This window comes from Podarcis muralis, chromosome 6, assembly GCF_964188315.1.
Source record: "Podarcis muralis chromosome 6, rPodMur119.hap1.1, whole genome shotgun sequence".
Taxonomy (NCBI): Eukaryota; Metazoa; Chordata; class Lepidosauria; order Squamata; family Lacertidae; genus Podarcis; species Podarcis muralis.
Window position 1 is genome coordinate 85379928 of NC_135660.1, and position 18464 is coordinate 85398391.

The following is an 18464-nucleotide window of genomic DNA, read 5'->3' on the forward strand; positions in this document are numbered from 1 at the left end:
TCCAAGGCTGGTTGAAACTGAGCTCATGGTGGTTGCAGATATCCGTAAACTTAAAGGATGCAGTCAAGCAGGCCAGTGGAATCTATTCCAATTTGTTAACATGGCATAGCTGTCAACCGTCCCTTAGTTGGTGGGAAAGTCCCTTATCCCAGCACTGTGTCCCGCTGCTGTCCCTTATTGATGATGTCCCTTAAATTTCCTGGGTTTCAAAGGAAGCAGCTCCTCTCCCTCCCTCCCTGCGGGCCAGGGAGGAGGGAGGCTCCAACTGTGTTGCTTGGCTGCGTTGCTCACCCAATAAGGAGTCTAAGAATGACTGGGGGGTGGAGCTTGCATGCCTTGTGCCAATCAAATCGGCCGCGTTGCCTGGGGACTCGCCTTTGCTCAGCGCTTCCCAGCAGAGAGGTGACGGTGGTTTTCCTTGCTGCATCCCCTTTGCCGGGTTGCTGCGCTGTGGGATCCACCACTTGAGGCTTTGTTTGGCTGCTGGCTGGGCTTTCTGCCTTTGGCTTGGAGGGGCTCAGAAGTTGAAAATATCTGTGCTTGGAAAATCCCTTATTTTGGCTGCTGGTCCCTTATTTTCAAATCTGTAAGTTGACAGCTATGTAACATGGCTCTGTAATCGGCAGTACAGCCTGCAAGACAGGCATGGGGACCCGACTGTCAAGTGTTTGGGAAGTGCAGTGCAAAGTGCTTTGCAAGCCCTGTGCTCAGCACGTCTCAAGCACCTGGGAACCAGCTGGTTCCTAGGTGCTTGGGAAGCACTTCTCACAGGGGCTTTGCAGGCCCAGCTGATTGGTGCTTGCAAAGCCCCTTTTGACCAACGGCCAAACACCTGACATCATATTTGACATCAAATGGGCGTAGCTTGCTCAAAATGGCCTTGTGGGCCATATGGGAGGCCTGGGAGGCTGGATTCAGCCCATGGGCCAAAGGCTCCCCAACCTTGTTGAAAAGGACCAGCTTATTGGTTTGCCCCCCCCCCCCGAAAGTAATAGAAACAAAAGGAAGTCCACACAGCAGTAATATTTTATTGGTGTTTAAAATCCATGATTTATAAACAATAAGTTAAAGTAAGATTATTAAATAACAATTGGGGTTCCAGCCCCAGCACATATATTACATATTCATTGAATAAAACATTCTTTCTTAATTGTATAAAAAAGCTACTGCCAGGAGTCTTAGGAAAACAGGTAAAAATGGCAAGCAATATTTATAAATGTTCTTCATTATGAGGGACACCCTCATTTGCTGAAGCTTGACCCAGTTCAGGGTCTGTAAAATTCTGCAATGTCAAAAATGACCTCTCTGGTCTAGCTATGCTCTGAGTTTTGCCTTGTACACACCATGTATTATACCACAACAGGGTTTTTTGTTGTTTTTTAAGGTGCGTAACAGAATTTAGTCACCTTATCATTAAAAAAATTGGCAGCTGAAATACTGTCAGCAATCTACACAGAGAGTCAAACAAATATGGTAGAACCAGTCCTTTGGGCAGCAACTGGGAGCGCAAATGCCAACATGGAGGAAGGTACTGATGGTTTTTGTTGAAATAATATTCATTAGTGAACCCTGTTAAAAATGCAGCGCTCTTATCTCAACAGCACCTGTGGAATGACAAGTCGTACGAAGCCAGAGACAGCTAAACCTTGGAATTAAAAATCAAAACGATTTTTTTGTTTCAATTCTGCTTCTTTTCAAAATACTTTCCCCATTGCTGTTTTTCAAAGTTGGAAGAAAATGCCAGAAATGGTTTATATTTTAACTCCCGACCCCTTCACCTTACATTTAATCCTGCTTTTCTTTCCATCATGAAGCCCAAATTATGGCGGTACCTCATACTTGAGTTTCTCACGCAGATACCCATTTAGACACTGTGGAGTCCCAGACCTCCTGAGCTCCAGCAAAGTGGTGGTGGCCTCATGGGCCTCCCTGCAAGCTACTACTCAAGCAACAATCTGCTCTGTGACTCAGCAAGGCATCATTGTGAGGTCAACAGACATATGCTCAATTGCCTGCTCTACTGAGTTGCTAAGCTGCCTTAAACAAACTGGACCAGCTTCATTGTAGAAGCAGTCCAAATTGTGACAATATCTTAGAGACACCAGTGAAGCAGTTCTGGAATCTGCACGTGATGCCCCCCAGCAACCTTTGAGACATTGCAAACTTCTCAGATATTATGGCACATTCATAGCCATTTGGGAATGGGAAAATATATTTGGCTGTTCCTGTGTGGACAACTCACTGTTTCTTGACCTGGGTGATGACACCCAGGAAGTCCCTGGGATTTTTGCTTTTGATTGCCCTCAAACGGTTTCCAAATTCAGGTTATGACAAAGGCTTGTATCTTAGACATGTTTTTTTGTCTTTAAAAAACAAACAAACCCTGACATTACACCCCACAGAGATCTAAACGCACATAATGAATCAATAGGGCAGCACAGTTGTCCTGAAATCTCATTCAATTAAATGAGTCTGAGTTGTTTTTCTGGATGGCACTAATATTACGTTAGTAGCCAATTTAAAAACCTTACCAAAAAAACCCCGCACCTACTGACAAAATGAAATACTGACTCCTGTAGATAAGGCCACATGTATATTACATTGGCTGGCTAAAACACTCCTTATTTAAATGTTAAATATTGAAGAGCTTCCCCACTCCACCATGGGAGAATGTGTGTTGTTCAGTGATGGTTTCCGCTTCAGAGACATAGCGACACAAATGTTAATGAATTGACCTGATGTTAAGTCCAGTCAAGGTAGCCACCAAAGAACCGTCAACTCCAAAACAAGGCTTGGCGTTTCAACGGCCTGTAACATTCTTTGACTTAGTTTCCATGCTCCATACTCCATGGAAAGCTGCCATATCTTCATTTAGGAAGGTAGGAACTTTTGAAATGGATGCCGTTCATGTGGGTTTCGATCCAGCGAAGGTAATTTGCGACTCTCGTGTAGACGCCAGGCCTCTCTTTGTCAGCACAGCCGTCGCCCCAGCTGACGATCCCATATAGCACCATCCTGTCACTGCTTGCACAAACCAGGGGACCGCCGGAATCTCCCTAATGGGACGTAAGAATGATGGTGAGCATTTAAAGAAAAGAAAGCTAGGGAAAAGCACATCTCAGGAATTCTGCTGCCACTGTGGTTGCACTAGTGCCCTATTTTACAATACAGTGGTGCCCTGCAAGACAAATGCCTCGCAAGACAAAAAATTCGCTAGACGAAAGGGTTTTCCGTTTTTTGAGTCGTTCCGCAAGACGAATTTCCCTATGGGCTTGCTTGCGAGTTTGTTTCCTTTTTCTTAAAGCCGCTAAGCCGTTAATAGCCGCTAAGCCGCTAAGCCGTTAATAGCCGCTAAGCCGCTAATAGCCGCTAAGCCGCTAATAGCCGTGCTTCGCAAGACGAAAAAACCGCAAGACGAAGAGACTCGCGGAACGGATTAATTTTGTCTTGCGAGGCACCACTGTAATGGGACACAAGGAAAGGAAGTGGCCATGACAGCTTAAGCTCTAGCACAGCCATTCTCAAACTTGGGTCCCTAGATGCTGTTGGGCTACAACTCCTAGGTGCCAGGACCTGTGGTCAGGAGTGATGGGAGTTGTAGTCCAGCAGCCTTTGGGGACCCAACTTTGCTAAAAGCATCAAGGATTCCTCCTTCAACAGATTCCAGATTACAAAGGAGCTGGGTTAGCCCAGCGGAATAAATAGGATTGTGTTCCTTGCCTCAAACATGTATCTTGCAAGATGTTTGGTGTAGTGGGATATTAAATTCTAAATCTTCAGATGTGCATTAGGCCTATTCTAAAGAAAGGGACTGCATTGACATAAAATGTAGACATTGTGCACAAGGAAACTTACTTTGCATGAATCTGTCTGCCACGTTTCATCTCCAGCACAGAACATGTTGTCCGTCACCCTGTCCTTATAGTATTTCTTACACAAAGACTGGGGTATCAGGTTGACATTGGTTGATTTCAGGATCCTTGCGAAGTAAATGTCAGCTGCAAACCAGAAACGTGACAGTTGGTTGGGTTATTTTTCTCAGTCAAGTCTAAAGTGATCTTCTTCATTGCAAAAACAAAGCAACGTCAGAGCCTGCCTCACTGAATAGCCTCATACACGAAACCCAAATTCCTCTTCTTCAGTCTAGCAGATAACGGCGCACAAACTAAATTATGCAAACCAAGCACAGCACAAAGTCTTTTGTATGTAGAATATGACTTTGTTTGTTGCAGAACCAGAGCTGTAGTGGAGCTGGGTGCACAGAGCACATGCAACCTTAGCGATTGGCCTCTAGCAAGGTTCAAAAGCAAGGATGGGGAATTTGTGATACTCAAGGTGTTGTTGAATTCACAACTCCCAGTCAGCATGACCAGCAGTCAGAAATGATGGAAGTTGTAGTCTAGCAGCTTCTGGAAGGCTAATGGTTCCTGATTCCTGATCAAGAGAGTGCCGGTAACACATGCCACACAACCTGCATTAGGAATGGGTATGGTGTCTGTCAACTTACTCTTGTTTTCTCTTCCATAGCCAGAAACTTCACACTGGAAATTGTCTGGAAATGAGTCTTGCGATGGCAAGCAGGTGGTCTTCACAGTGTCTGACTCTTGTGCACACTGGCCAGAAGATGATCGGATCCTCATCAGGGCTAAAGAAGGAATAAAGAATGCATGTCATATAGGGAACCTTCTATCACTAAACTCATTAGAAACAGAATAATATATATTTAGAGCTATCCGTTCCAGCTGCTTTTCCAGACGACATATGATTGTACAGTGGTACCTCTGGTTACGTACTTAATTCGTTCCGGAGGTCCGAACTTAACCTGTAACTGTTCTTAACCTGAAGACCACGTTAGCTAATGGGGCCTCCTGCTGCCGTGCCGCCGGAGCACGATTTCTGTTCTCATCCTGAAGCAAAGTTCTTAACCCAAGGTAATATTTCTGGGTTAGCGGAGGCTGTAACCTGAAGCGTATGTAACCTGAAGCGTATGTAACCCGAGGTACCACTGTAGTCATGTTACTGCATTTACTTGTATGCATAATCCCTACCTCCCGCTGATAATTTAGATTGCGAGATCTGATAAAAAATGTAGCTTAAAATGGACTCTTTTATTATGTTCAGTGATTAATAGAGTATTTTAATGACAATAATAAAAAGTATATGTACTTTGTTAATGTGCATCTCCCCTCACCCCTTTTAATTTGCTATTATTTATATGGCTGGTATGGTTTACTTGTTTGTTTTCTTCCATAAATGTTACATTAATATTTCATATAACATATTATATGATTCCCCATTCCCCCCGCCTTATGTATTGCATACTTTTCTTTGCTGTAAGTTGCTTGAAGACCTGTGGGTGACAAGCGACTAATAAGTTTGATAAATGATGAATAAAAATAATTTGTTTAACCATAGAAACACATCGTAAGCATTTCCAGGACAGGCTAGAGATAGTGAAACGTCCCCAACCTAGGGAAAATTAATCTCTTGACTGCCTCAGAGAGAGAAGAAATCATCTTCCCTGACTCTCAAAGTATTTTCCTTACAATGATCTGCTAGAACACCCACCCCCAAACGTTTGGTGAAAGAAGATAGCTCATTCGTACCTGTATATTTTCCCAAGCTATCATCTGCAGTCATTTTTGTATTGTTTGCAAATATGGGGATGATGTCATGACAATGAAATACGAGGTGTTTTGCTGTGAGGCTGTGTAACACACTATAATTTTAAGGCACATTTGAAACACATTCGTTCCGTCAAAGGATTCTGGGCGCTGCACATAACTCTGTGAGAGGTAAACTACAATGACTAGAATTCTTTGATAGAAAGGACTGGCTTCAAATGTGCTTTAGAAGTACACAACCTACACCATTTCTCACTAAAACGGGCCCTTATTTTGCAGCAGTACTCGGGTGAAACATTTGTGCCTCAGTTTTTTGCATGCTCAGGTAAAACATGTCTATGATTCAGGAGGGAAGCTGGAGATGTCACTTACCAATATCATTATTATAATCCGTTCTCTGAAGTGTGTAGTCCTCATGAATGACAACCCTATCAACATTAAATTTTTGCTCCTTCGTATCATCAGTGTACAATTCAGACTTCCCAAGAATAACAGTCAGCTTGGATAGGTCAGGAGTGCTGAAAATAAATGAAAACATTGATTAGGGGGGAATTTATACATATCGCCCCACTTTAACTTTCACATTTGCTCAGTTTTCTGCCTCGGTCATGAGAGAACAGAAACATAATTTTGCAGTCCTCTTTGTTGTTTGAGCCTCATTGTTTTGCTAGGTGAATGGCGGGGCTTAAAATTTAACATGTCTCCTAGCACGTGTAGCTATTCTGTCTTTAAAATACAGACATTTGAGGACATCTCATTTTGAACCAGCAAATCATGAGCATATATCAACACAAAACTTTTTTTTATAGAAAAGGATTGCTTTTTACAACAGACTGTTTCACATTCCAAAAAGTTCTAAAGCACTTCTTCAAATATATCAATTTCATATATTTCTTGGTAAACAAAGATATAGCAGTAGCAATATCTTACAATTTAATAAATCACTTTCTAAACTTTGCATGGTTTTTTTAATAGGTTTTCCAGTATTTAGGATGCAATCCTATAACAATTTATAAGACTCAATGGGTCTTCCTTTTGACTAACATGCACAGGCTGCCCCTAACCATGTCCACTCAGAAGTATGTCCTATTGAATTCAATGGCGCTTACTCCTTGTGTATCATATGGGTACATTCCTTCTGGTCTAGAACAACATTTGTGGATGTGGGTTAAAATGTGTTTGTATAGGATTGTGAAATTTAGCATACAGATGGGTTTTATTAACTGAGAGAAAAAAAGTCTTTGGTAACAGAAAAAGTCGCCAATTTTTTAAAGCTAGCCACACAAAAGTACTTACAGTACAAGTATACTGCACCAGCAGGCAAATATTATTTATAGCTATCAAGTGGCCATTACAATATAAACGCCAAAAGAAAATATATGTAAGTTCAGCAATTGATCTAGGAGAAAGATAACTTCTGCAAGTGCAGCTGAAACTTACACACTTACAGTGCAAACCTATGCAGAATTCAATAAGCTAAGTATGTGTAGGACTATAACCATGGACTGTAATACTAAACCCACTTACTTGACAGGAACCTTCGCTGATTTTAATGAGACTTAACCCTCAACAATCCTAAGACAAGGCTATTCGTCAATTTTGTCATTGAGGAAAAAGCTCTGGGACCTTCATTATATATTTTTAGGCGCCAGGTGAAAACATTCCTCTTCAACCAGGCCTTTGACTGATTAATATTCTATTGCCAACATTGCCTAGCCATGGGAGTCTTTTCCTAGCCCTCCCTGCAGAAGGAGCATGAAACCTTTTGCACACAGAGCATGTGCTGTACCAGTGAGCTAAAATCCCTCCCTTTCACAGTATGGGATGTTGACTAAGGGATCTCTTATCTAGAAAACAATTCCCAAGCGGAGAATTAAAAGGAAAAAGTTGATTGTGAAGCACTTACTTGCTTCCGAAGCAGTGTGCCGCTGTCAGGACCCAACAGGGATCTATGAGGCTGCCGCCACAAAGAAACTGACTACCTCCTCTCTTATCGGTGTGGTAGATGGTTGCTATCCAAGGCTGAGACTCGATGGGTGCTTTGAAACCGCCCACAATTTTGAAGTACTTGCGGAAACTCCTCTGGCCACATGTGGCTTCTGTAAAAGGAAGAGAGAGCCTCAAGGATTTGCCCCAGTGAAGAACAAACATAGCTTTAGCTCTTCACAATAAAGACTAGGTCCTCAGGGTAGCAAGATCCCCATGAGGATCTGCAAAGTTTGGCTGCCCCTCACAAATCTCCAGGCCAAGATTAAGGTCTGATCAACACCTTCCGACCGATGATATGGAAACATCCTTCCTGAATTTGTACTGCTAGGATTGCAGGTGAGGGGTCATATATAGAAGACGAAGAAGAGTTTGGATTTGATATCCCGCTTTATCACTACCCGAAGGAGTTTCAAAGCAGCTAACATTCTCCTTCCCCCTCCCCACCCCTCCACAACAAACACTCTGTGAGGTGAGTGGGGCTGAGAGACTTCAGAGAAGTGTGACTAGCCCAAGGTCACCCAGCAGCTGCATGTGGAGGAGCGGGGAATCAAACCCGGTTCCCCAGATTATGAATCTTCAGCTCTTAACCACTGCACCACTCTTAATGCTCCCTCTGCATAGAATGCTCGCACACTGGGGAACAGGCTAAGCGAAAATCCTTCTACTGAACATGCTAGCTGTCTACTGACAAATTATTTTTGTCTACTTAACTTGCCAAAGTTAGTATCTGGCCCAGAATAGTCATTTCTTCGGCTTGCAGTGCTTGGCTTCATTATGAACTGGTTTTTGTGTACAGTGGTGCCCCGCAAGACGAACGCCTCGCAAGACGGAAAACCCGCTAGACGAAAGGGTTTTCCGTTTTGGAGGCGCTTCACAAAACGAATTTCCCTATGGGCTTCCTTCACAAGACGAAAGCCCATAGGGAAATCTCCGGGACAGCGGGGAAGCGCAGCGCGTCTTCCCCACTGTCCTCCGACCTCCTCCGAAGCCGGGCGGCGGGGCGGGAACACCTCCCGCCGCCGCCCGGCTTCAGAAGGCTCCTCCGAAGCCGGGCGGCGGGGCAGGAACACCTTCTGAAGGCCGGCGGGGGGCAAAAGTCTTTGTCCCCCCTGCCTGCCTTCCCAGGGGCTTTTAAATCGCCCCGGACAGCGGAGAAGTCCTCCGCTGTCCCGGGCGATTTTAAAATGCCGCCCGCCAGCATTTTAAGATCGCCCCGGACAGCGGAGAAGTCCCCCGCTGTCCCGGGGTTTTTTACAATGCTGGGGGTGGGAAGAAAAGCCCTTGTCCCCCCCCCCCCAGCCTTCAGAAGAGGTCGGGGGACAGACTGTCCCCGGACCTGGTCTGAAGGCGGTTTCCATAGGAACGCATTAATTGATTTTCAATGCATTCCTATGGGAAACCGTGCATCGCAAGACGAAAAACTCGCAAGACGAAGAGACTTGCGGAACGCATTAATTTCGTCTTGCGAGGCACCACTGTACCTTGCTTTGATTTCAAAAGTTTATAAGCATCTGGCACTCTAAGTAATAATATACCTTTTCGGCATGCGTCGATTTTGCAGGATGTTGAAGAGGTTCGATAACCATTCCTAACGTAACACCACGGTTTGGATCGGCCATCTGGATTTCTGAAAAACAATGGAATGTTGCCTTCAAAAGAATGATCCTCAGTAATACCAACGCCTAGTGATGTATGGAAGTGAGAGCTGGACCATAAAGAAGGCTGATCGCCGAAGAATTGATGCTTTTGAATTATGGTGCTGGAGAAGACTCTTGAGAGTCCCATGGACTGCAAGAAGATCAAACGCATCCATTCTTAAGCAAATCAGCCCTCAGTGCTCACTGGAAGGACAGATCGTGAAGCTGAGGCTCCAGTACTTTGGCCACCTCATGAGAAGAGAAGACTCCCTGGAGAAGACCCTGATGCTGGGAAAGATGGAGGGCACAAGGAGAAGGGGGCGACAGAGGACGAGATGGTTGGATAGTGTTTTCGAGGTTACCAGCATGAGTTTGACCAAACTGCGGGAGGTAGTGGAGGACAGAGGTGCCTGGCGTGCTCTGGTCCATGGGGTCACGAAGAGTCGGACACGACTAAACGACTAAACAACAACAAATACCAACGCCCACCTGCAGGGGGCGGCAGAATGCCTCCACTTCATGTAGGTCATATTACAGTATGCAGAAGTCATCCAGTTCACCTATATTCTTAGTAATGCTAGTTAAATGTTCCTGCAGGGCACTAAGCCTGCAAACTACCAAGTATAACTATTGGCAACGTTGAATAGAACCCTTGAACCTGGCATAGTTGCCTAAAGAAGGGATTTCAGTAGGTGGGGCAAGGTGCCCCAGGCAAAATAACTTTTTTGCTCAACTATTAGTTATACTAGGGACGCGGGTGGTGCTGTGGGTTAAACCACTGAGCCTAGGACTTGCTGATCAGAAGGTTGGCGGTTCGAATCTCCGTGACGGGGTGAGCTCCCGTTGCTCGGTCCCTGCTCCTGCCAACCTAGCAGTTCAAAAGCACGTCAAAGTGCAAGTAGATAAATAGGTACCGCTCCTGCGGGAAGGTAAACGGCATTTCTGGTTCACCAGAAGCGGCTTAGTCATGCTGGCCACATGACCCGGAAGCTGTACACAGGCTCCCTCGGCCAATAAAGCAAGATGAGCACCGCAACCCCAGAGTCGGTCAATAATAATAATAATTAATAAATTTTATTTATATCCCGCCCTCCCCAGCCGAAGCTGGGCTCAGGGCGGCTAACAACAATCACTTAATGGACTTAATGGTCAGGGGTCCCTTTACCCTTTACTTTTTATTAGTTATACTTTGTCCTTGTAACCCAAAGTACAAGTTATCTTATAGTAGAAGATCTAGTCATTCACCACAGCTGATGTTCTTTGTGGAATGCCAGCCAGATGATTTGATACATTATTGACACATGGCAACTGTGGAACTATGGGTTGGGGGAGAAATGAAAAATAGGGGAGCTGGACCTATGGCAGTACATTCCGTTGCATTTCACTTACCTGCAGAAGTTGTGCTTTCCTAACCCAAGTTTCATGGCATTCTCCATGCCATCATGATAAGGCCATCTCTGCAGGGAAGGAGAGTCCCAATCCAGGCACCTGTCACCTTTCTCATTCACCGACAAAGTCCCTCTGTAGTCCTCCCCGTTGTTTGTATAGCAGCGACTTTCAGCATCTGTCGAGAAAACAAGAGGATTGTCAGTGCTGATGGAAAACTGGCAGCTGAGATGTTCCATGGAGTCCACTGAGACGAAGGATTTTTATCATGTTAAATCTGCTCATTGACTTGCCAGTGCCAGGATGTTATTGCCAACGTGTCTATACTTCTCTGCATTTCATTTCTCTCTGACTTTGTGGTTGACAGTCCCACCCCACCAACCATATGTTGGTAAAGGTAAAGGGACCCCTGACCATTAGGTCCAGTCGTGGCCAACTCTGGGGTTGTGGCGCTCATCTCGCTTTATTGGCCGAGGGAGCCGGCGTGCAGCTTCTGGGTCATGTGGCCAGCATGACTAAGCTGCTTCTGGTGAACCAGAGCAGTGCATGGAAACGCCGTTTACCTTCCCGCCGGAGCTGTACCTATTTATCTACTTGCACTTTGACGTACTTTCGATCTGCTAGGTTGGCAGGAGCAGAGACCGAGCAACGGGGGGTTACCCCATTGCGGGGATTTGAACCGCCGACCTTCTGATCAGCAAGCCCTAGGCTCTGTGGTTTAACCCACAGCGCCACCCGCATCCCTAACCATATGTATATAAACCTATAATTCAGGGAAGCGCTTCACACATTTCATGAAGTGGGCCCCATGAGATTTTGCTCTTTTTGCTGCAACAGACTAACATGACCCTGCCTCTGGATTCTGGAACTATAGGGCCAGATCCAGCAAACCAATTCCACTCGTGGAAGCCAGCTCGAGGGCTCCCACTAGCACAACAGGGATTTTTCTGCTCTCCTGCACACTGCCCTGTGCTTCCTCCAAAACTGCTCTGGAAAGTTGGGAGAACCCACAAAACAGTGGACAGGAGCGGGGAGGGAGAGGGTCATCATTCCATCAAGCAAGCAGAGATGATTGCACAGGTGGAACAATCGCCTTAGTGCTGCACTGATTTTTACTCTACCTTTTCAGATACCAGTTCTCAGCCCTCAAACCCAATCTCTTGTTTCTTTTTTTTTTGGGGGGGGGGAGTGTCCAGAGTGGCTTTGTCTATTCCAGAAAACTGAAGGATTTATTGGCGTTCTTTAATTTCTAAAGGCCGTGAGCTTTTGGGTAAAAACGGAAACAAGTTTTGAAGTGATCACCTACCGATTTCACAGTGGTCCCCACTATATCCTTTGGGGCATAAGCAACGCCTCATTCCAGAAAAGAGGTAGTAGGAGACACAGGTTCCTCCATTCAGACAGGTGCAACCTGAAAACAAGACATTGCGGGGAAATTGTAGTATGCCACACTGTAGGCCAAACATCGCATCACGTCCAAATGCGTAGCAAAACTTCAGTGGGCCCCTTCTTCAAGGACAGCCTTCCTCATCCTATTGCCCTCTAGATATTTTATGCAACTCCCATCAGCCCCACCCAGAAGACTGCTCTAAGAAAAAGAAGCTTCGGGAAGAAAGACCTTGGAGAAAGATGTTACTTTAAATTTAGATAAGTTATGTATTGCTTAAAATTTCTGGAAGAAGAAGACAGAGGGAGGAGAGGTCCCCAATTAAGATGTTTCTGCTGCAGATTCCCCAATCGTTGCCTTTCCTTCCATGGGAATCATAATGTTTCTTTGAGAGAGAGGAATTGCCAGGAGACATTGCAGAGAGAAAGCAGAGGGTGATGAAAAGGTTAAGCGGTGCTATCTCAAAGAAGGGGCTATCAGAGGTTCATTACATGTGCAAAACAAGGAATTTGGCACTTTGTCAAAGAGCAGCAGAAGTTTTCAGATGTCAACAAGAAGCTGCAAAGATTTCTTTACCTTTATGTTCATATTTAGCTTTGCTTCCCAGCTTGCGATCTTTCTTCCGGTGGTGAAACTAAGAGGAACAAGGACAGACACAAATTATTCTAAAGGAAAAATAAGGAAGCATTATTTATATGAAGCAAATCTTAAATAACTCCTCCTCCCTTTATTTTCATTTCCCTCATAAGAACCCTGAGAGGTAGGGCAGTTTCTTACAGATGATTTCACCAAGCTTTAGGGTGTAAAGCAGGGCTAACCAACATGGTGTTCTCAGTTCGTGTTGGACCATTATCCCTGACCACTGTCCTTACTGGTTGGGGCAGATGAAAGCTGTAGTCCAATCATATATAATGGGTGGCGTCTGCAGATGTGTACTGCTGTGCATTAAATCAGGGGTAGCTTGGACTACATGTATGTGTTCCATAATTCTTATAAAATAATTTTGTGGAGGAGAGACTTTCTGCAGCTAAGTCACATAGCGGGGCAGGCAGAATCATATCTAATCTTCTATTATCTAAGAGAGAAGCAGGCAGAAGGGCGAGGTGGAGGAGGAAGCAGAAGAACCAAGGGTTTGGGAAAGAGCTAGACAGTTGCTTGAAAATGCAAGGGGAGAAGGGATAGCTTTAAATGGCAGGTGAGAAGAAGCAGTCCAGAGGAAGAAGTCTAGTTTGTGTGTGTGTTGTACGGACTGGGAGATGGAAAGGGCAGAGAGGTGATCAAAAGGAAGGAAACGTTGAGGTACACGTATTGCTTTGAAATAAATATGTAAAAAAGTACCGTATTTTTTGCACCATAACACTCACTTTTTTCCTCCTAGAAAGTAAGGGGAAATGTCTGTGCGTGTTATGGAGGAAATGCCTACGGGAGGCATGCCTACGGGTTTTCCTCCTCTAAAAACTACGTGAGTGTTATGGTCGGGTGCGTGTTATAGAGCGAAAAATACGGTATTTATCAGGTTATATATCCCAGAGTACAACCTCCTGCACGTACCAGCAGTAACCAAAAAAGAAAGACGTTGCTAAAAATAGGTTTGGGCCATGGGTGAAAGAGGAAGCTTTGCATTTATGGTCAAACATGGAAATATGCACAAGCGCTTGTCAGTTGGAGTTCCTGCCATGGTTGCAAAACTTACTGATGCTATGTCTGTGACGAGAACGCTCAGCATTACAGAGATGGTGATGAGTAACTTCATGGCGTTGGGCAAGAGGTTCCTATTTCCACCAGTTTGGTTCACTTCCTGGGTCCTTCTTTACACAGGTTTCTGCAAGCAAAGGGATAACCACAGGTTTGTAATGTGGAACAAAGATGGGACCAAACTGGTTTCCTCCCCCCCATTCTTTCCAACTTGAATAGCCTTTCGTTGGCAAGGGGATGTGTTAAGCTGTTTTCTCTCTCCCTGTTCCAAACTCAGGTTGAAGCTGAGGTTGTCTATCAAGGGAGAACCATCAGCAGGATGGTGTCTTCAGGTCCCACCTGTCTGGTCCTCCTTAACCCTTCCTGCTTCCTTCTCTCCAACACCTGGTAGGCAAACAGGGTGATCAACACACAAGGCTCCTCTGATCCACCACAGTGGCCCCAGCCCTGGTCCTAGCTCTGGAGGCAGATGCGAGTTTTTCCCGCAAAGTTGAAAGCATTGTTGCCTGTCATCCTACGATACACCACTGGTAAACAGGTTTCTGTAGTGTTCTGAAAACCTGCTTGGCCAGAAATTATAATGGAAATGTGTGTACACCGAGAGCAACATTATCAGTATCAAGTTGCCTTTGATTCTATCGTCTGTCGCCAGCCTGTTGTCTAATCACAAGAAATAAGCATAACAGGCAATTCGTGGTGCAATTTCTCCCCCTTTCCACAAGACAAAACCCTGCTCTTTATACCTGGATTCCTCCCTCCGTTTTTGCATTTTGAGGAAATAGTGTTCTCTTGAGCTCCGTTTTTGCCGGAATGATTAGAGAAGAGCTGCACTAATGCAATACCCCTGTTCCAAATATGTGATATGAAAATGCCCCATTGATTTCTGTGAAACATACTCCTACCTAAGTGGTATTTTGGATTATTAGACTGCGAGGGTCTGTGTCAGTCTCAGGGAAAGCACTGATCATATTGCAATCATACTTGCCTGGAAGTAAATCCTATGGTGGGAGTATTGTTTACTTTTTTTGCATGTTATATGTTTTGTGGCTTTACACTGTAAGTGGCCCTAGAATCCCCAGCCGAAGGGTGGTATATACAGTGGTACCTCGGGTTAAGTACTTGATTCATTCCGGAGGTCCGTTCTTAATGTGAAACTGTTCTTAACCTGAAGCACCACTTTAGCTAATGGGGCCTCCTGCTGCTGCCGTGCCACCGGAGCACGATTTCTGTTCTCATCCTGAAGCAAAGTTCTTAACCTGAAGCACTATTTCTGGGTTAGCGGAGTCTGTAACCTGAAGCATATGTAACCTGAAGCGTATGTAACCTGAGTTACCACTGTAAATTTAATAAATAATAATAACTTGGTGAGACTTTCTTCCAAACAGACCAACATATGATTGTGCTGTGAATGAAGAAATACCTCAGTGCTCCCTTTTACCAATAATGGCAACCATTTAGCAGGCTGTCGGTAATTAGCAATTTGTTAATTTGATTTCAAAGTATAAGTGGTAGACTGTAATTATTGAGCTTTAAATCAATCTGGCAGAGATTCTCCTCTCTCTTGCAGAAAGTGTGCACGCACATAGCAGGAGATTGCTCCAATAAAAGCTGGCGCCTTAACTTCACGAAGGGATGAACTCATTCTCAAAAAAGCCTGAGGTTATTTCATCTCTGCGTGTAGGGACAAAGCGCAATGTTTCAGGAAGGCATTTGGAAATAAACGGGCGCATCTATTGCCAAATTTGGTGACAAACCACCACCTGCTTGATTCAGGCAGCCCTTCTGTTGAAACTGAGGATTAAGGGGTAAGCTGTGCAAAAAAGGCTGATGATGGAGACTTAAAATATCAGTTTTAACTCGTTCACCTCCAGTTTGTAATTTTCGCGAAGTTAAAAACAGGAAAGCAAAAGTGCAGCGGAAAAAAAATCCCATTGGACAAAAGTGGGACTTACTTCTGAGTAAGAAAGCGTAGGATCGGGCTGCATGGCCGCAATTCTATGCACACTCACTTAGGAGCAACCCTTGCTGAATCTTATGATTTACAATACAGTACTGGGCTGTAAAACAGTTGCATTAGGAGAACAGAAATTTCAAGGGATCCAGCAACTTGCATAGGGATGTCCTGTTATGTGGCAAGCTCCTGTATCAGGACTGCCTATCTGCTCGGTCTGTCCTGCTTGTGCTATACATTCTCAAGCTCCAAGCAGCCTTCAGCTTTCCTAGTGATCAAAGTGCTGATCGTTGCGCAGGTTGTCACTTTCCCCCTCTGCTTTCCCTGTCTGACTTTCGCTCACTTGGCCACTGACACCCACGCAGACTTGACTCTCTGACTGGAGCGATCCCTGACCCGCATGTCTACGAGGTGAACACCCTGCGCTGGCATGTGACTCGCACCAGCCCAAGCTATCGAGGGCTGGAATCCCGAACAGGACCATCTCCTCAGAGACACCTTTCTTACTACAAGTAAGTGGCGCCTTCCCAGACCTTATCCAAGGCAGGGCACAGCTGCGCTGAAACCAAGCAAACCACGGCTGCCATCTGCTCAAATTAAAACGAAAACAAAGATCCCAACCATTGCTCACTGGTAGAGGCAAATTGGTTGCATTATGTGCAAATTCAAACCAGCTCAATAAATATTGCTGAGACTGAATCCTGCCTAGGAAGTACTCATTGGGCAGATATTAACCACCTGGTCCCTCTTAGGAATCAAGGTGTTGCCCTCTCCCTCTTCTGATGTTGCAGACCATCCAGGTGACTCTATTTTCCAGGGACAGCCCTGGATTTACAGAAGCCATCCTGGTTTCTGATTTGATCCTAGAATGTCCCGCTTTTCCTTTAGGACGTCCCTATTTTCACTGGAGAAATGTTGGAGGGTATGGAGTTGCATGACCCCCGAGCCAAGAAGATAAGTAACAATACAGTACAGCCTTTAGAAGACATCTGAAAGCAGCCCCCGTATAGGGAAGTTTTTTAAATGTTTTATTGTGGGTTTGGAAGCTGCCCAGAGTGGCTGGGACAACCCGGTCCGATGGGCAGGGTATAAATATTATTATTATTATTATTATTATTATTATTATTATTATTATTATGGAATAGGACGTCCCTATTTTCACCAGATAAATGTTGGAGGGTATAGATGCTGCCCTTCTCCTGTCCATTTTGTATATATACCCATCAAGCCCTCTATCATAGATACAGGGCAGGTATTTGCACACCATATACGTGAATGAGAAGTGTGACTACTGACTTTGTCAATGGCAGCTTGCCCATTACTTTTACTACGGCCACGTCTGCCATGCTTATTTGCTGGCTCCTGTTCAAAGAGCGCTGGCTTGCTGAGCAAGAATGCTGCACACTCTGTTTCCCAGAAGCATCAGCCCAGTGCCTGAGCCTGCCTGCAGTGCAGAGGGATCAAGGTGTGGGTTGGCAACAGCAGGGCACATGGAATCACATCGGAGCATCAGGGCGCTGCCTTTGCGCCTGCTCAGCCCCTGCCCAAATGGTCTGCAGGACTGAAGTTCTAAGCACAAGTTGAAAAGGCTGCACAATCCCAATGAAATCTAAACGGCAGGTCCAATCGCCTCAAAGTGCAAGATAGATGCATTTGACTCCCTTAACCAGGTCATGCCGGACGGTCACAAAGGAACAGCAAGATGAGAGACGCTGAAAAAAATCGCTTGTGCATCTTTCATCTGCAACTAAAATTTCTAAAATTGGCAGCTAGAAGTCTACCCCATTCTTTCTAAAAGCACTCGGCGTAATTATATGAATGTAAATCCAAAGCAACACAAAGCTACAAGCAATGACAAAACTGCCTGGATGGAAACTGACATGTCAGAACACACTGAAATTGTGTTTAGCCTTTAGCCTCAAACGTTCTCAGTTTCTTTGCAATCAGATATTGTCTCCTAAGATCTAATGCAGGTTCAAAACCAAAACAGACCGTATTACAGCAGGAAAAGATTCAATAAGTGGCATTAAAACACAAGCAGACAAACATAACAAAGACATATTCGCGTTAAGTATAATCAAAGCATTCTGTTCTTTTTAAATTGCCAATCTTGTTTGGAAAAACATATTCCAGACCTTGCAAGACTCTTCTGCATGTACAATCAAGCCTCTTGAAAAGAGGCGTTTATTGCTTTAAAAGGGAGCATCACAACAATAAAGCTTTGAGATGACTGAAAAGAGAATAAAGTCTTCGAGCATTAAAAAGTTGCAGCCATCATTCAACGGGACTCTTTAAAACTTGTGTGTGGGCAATAGTTAATATAATTATTTCATAGAACTAAGATTTAAAGGTGTTGGACTTACCAGATGGAACAACAGTGGCAAAACTGTGCTGTGCTCTGTGATGATATTGCTATAGCGGAAGGCTTAGCCTCTCAGTGTGCTCACTTTGACTGTTCTGCAGAGGAAACATAACTCTATATAAACCCTCACAAAGAGCCCTGATTGGACGGCTCTGCCCTATGATGCATTCCAGCTTGATGACAAGAATGATATCATTCCACACTGCCTGGAGGTTTGCACCACTAGGGGGATTCAGTTAGAAAAAACAAAAAAACCATACATTTAACTCTTTGCAAACAGATGTCACAAGTGACTCAATGAGGGGATTTCTAAAGCGTTGTGAATTGCAGTTTCACTACAGAAAGGCGTATCATCCATAGTATTGTATCGTATGTGTCTGGAGCTAGATCTTCATCCAGACCCTCGCCGGCATACTTGATTAGCAATTGGTGT

At 44.7% G+C, this 18464-nt stretch overlaps 1 protein-coding gene across 1 annotated transcript; it reads right to left on the bottom strand.

Annotated features, from left to right (window-relative positions):
- Nucleotides 1-1008: 1008 nt before the first annotated feature.
- PLAU (plasminogen activator, urokinase) lies at nucleotides 1009-18132 on the bottom strand. The gene is made up of 11 exons (XM_077930651.1): nucleotides 18033-18132; nucleotides 13717-13845; nucleotides 12600-12657; nucleotides 11943-12047; nucleotides 10640-10814; nucleotides 9149-9240; nucleotides 7531-7723; nucleotides 5997-6142; nucleotides 4508-4645; nucleotides 3856-3998; nucleotides 1009-3056 (listed from the first exon to the last, which is right to left on the bottom strand). Exons 2-11 carry the CDS (start codon nucleotides 13774-13776, stop codon nucleotides 2868-2870), a joined length of 1299 nt encoding a protein of 432 aa, XP_077786777.1. The 5' UTR covers nucleotides 13777-13845; nucleotides 18033-18132; the 3' UTR covers nucleotides 1009-2867.
- Between the last annotated feature and the right edge of the window lie 332 nt (nucleotides 18133-18464).

Coding starts and splice junctions, on each gene's coding strand:
- PLAU (XM_077930651.1), bottom strand. CDS start 13,776: ATGAAGTTACTCATCACCATCTCTGTAATGCTGAGCGTTCTCGTCACA. Junction 12,658..13,716: donor TCGTCACAGACATAGCATCA/GTAAGTTTTGCA, acceptor TGTTCCTCTTAG/TTTCACCACCGGAAGAAAGA. Junction 6,143..7,530: donor GCACACTGCTTCGGAAGCAA/GTAAGTGCTTCA, acceptor ATTTATTTTCAG/CACTCCTGACCTATCCAAGC.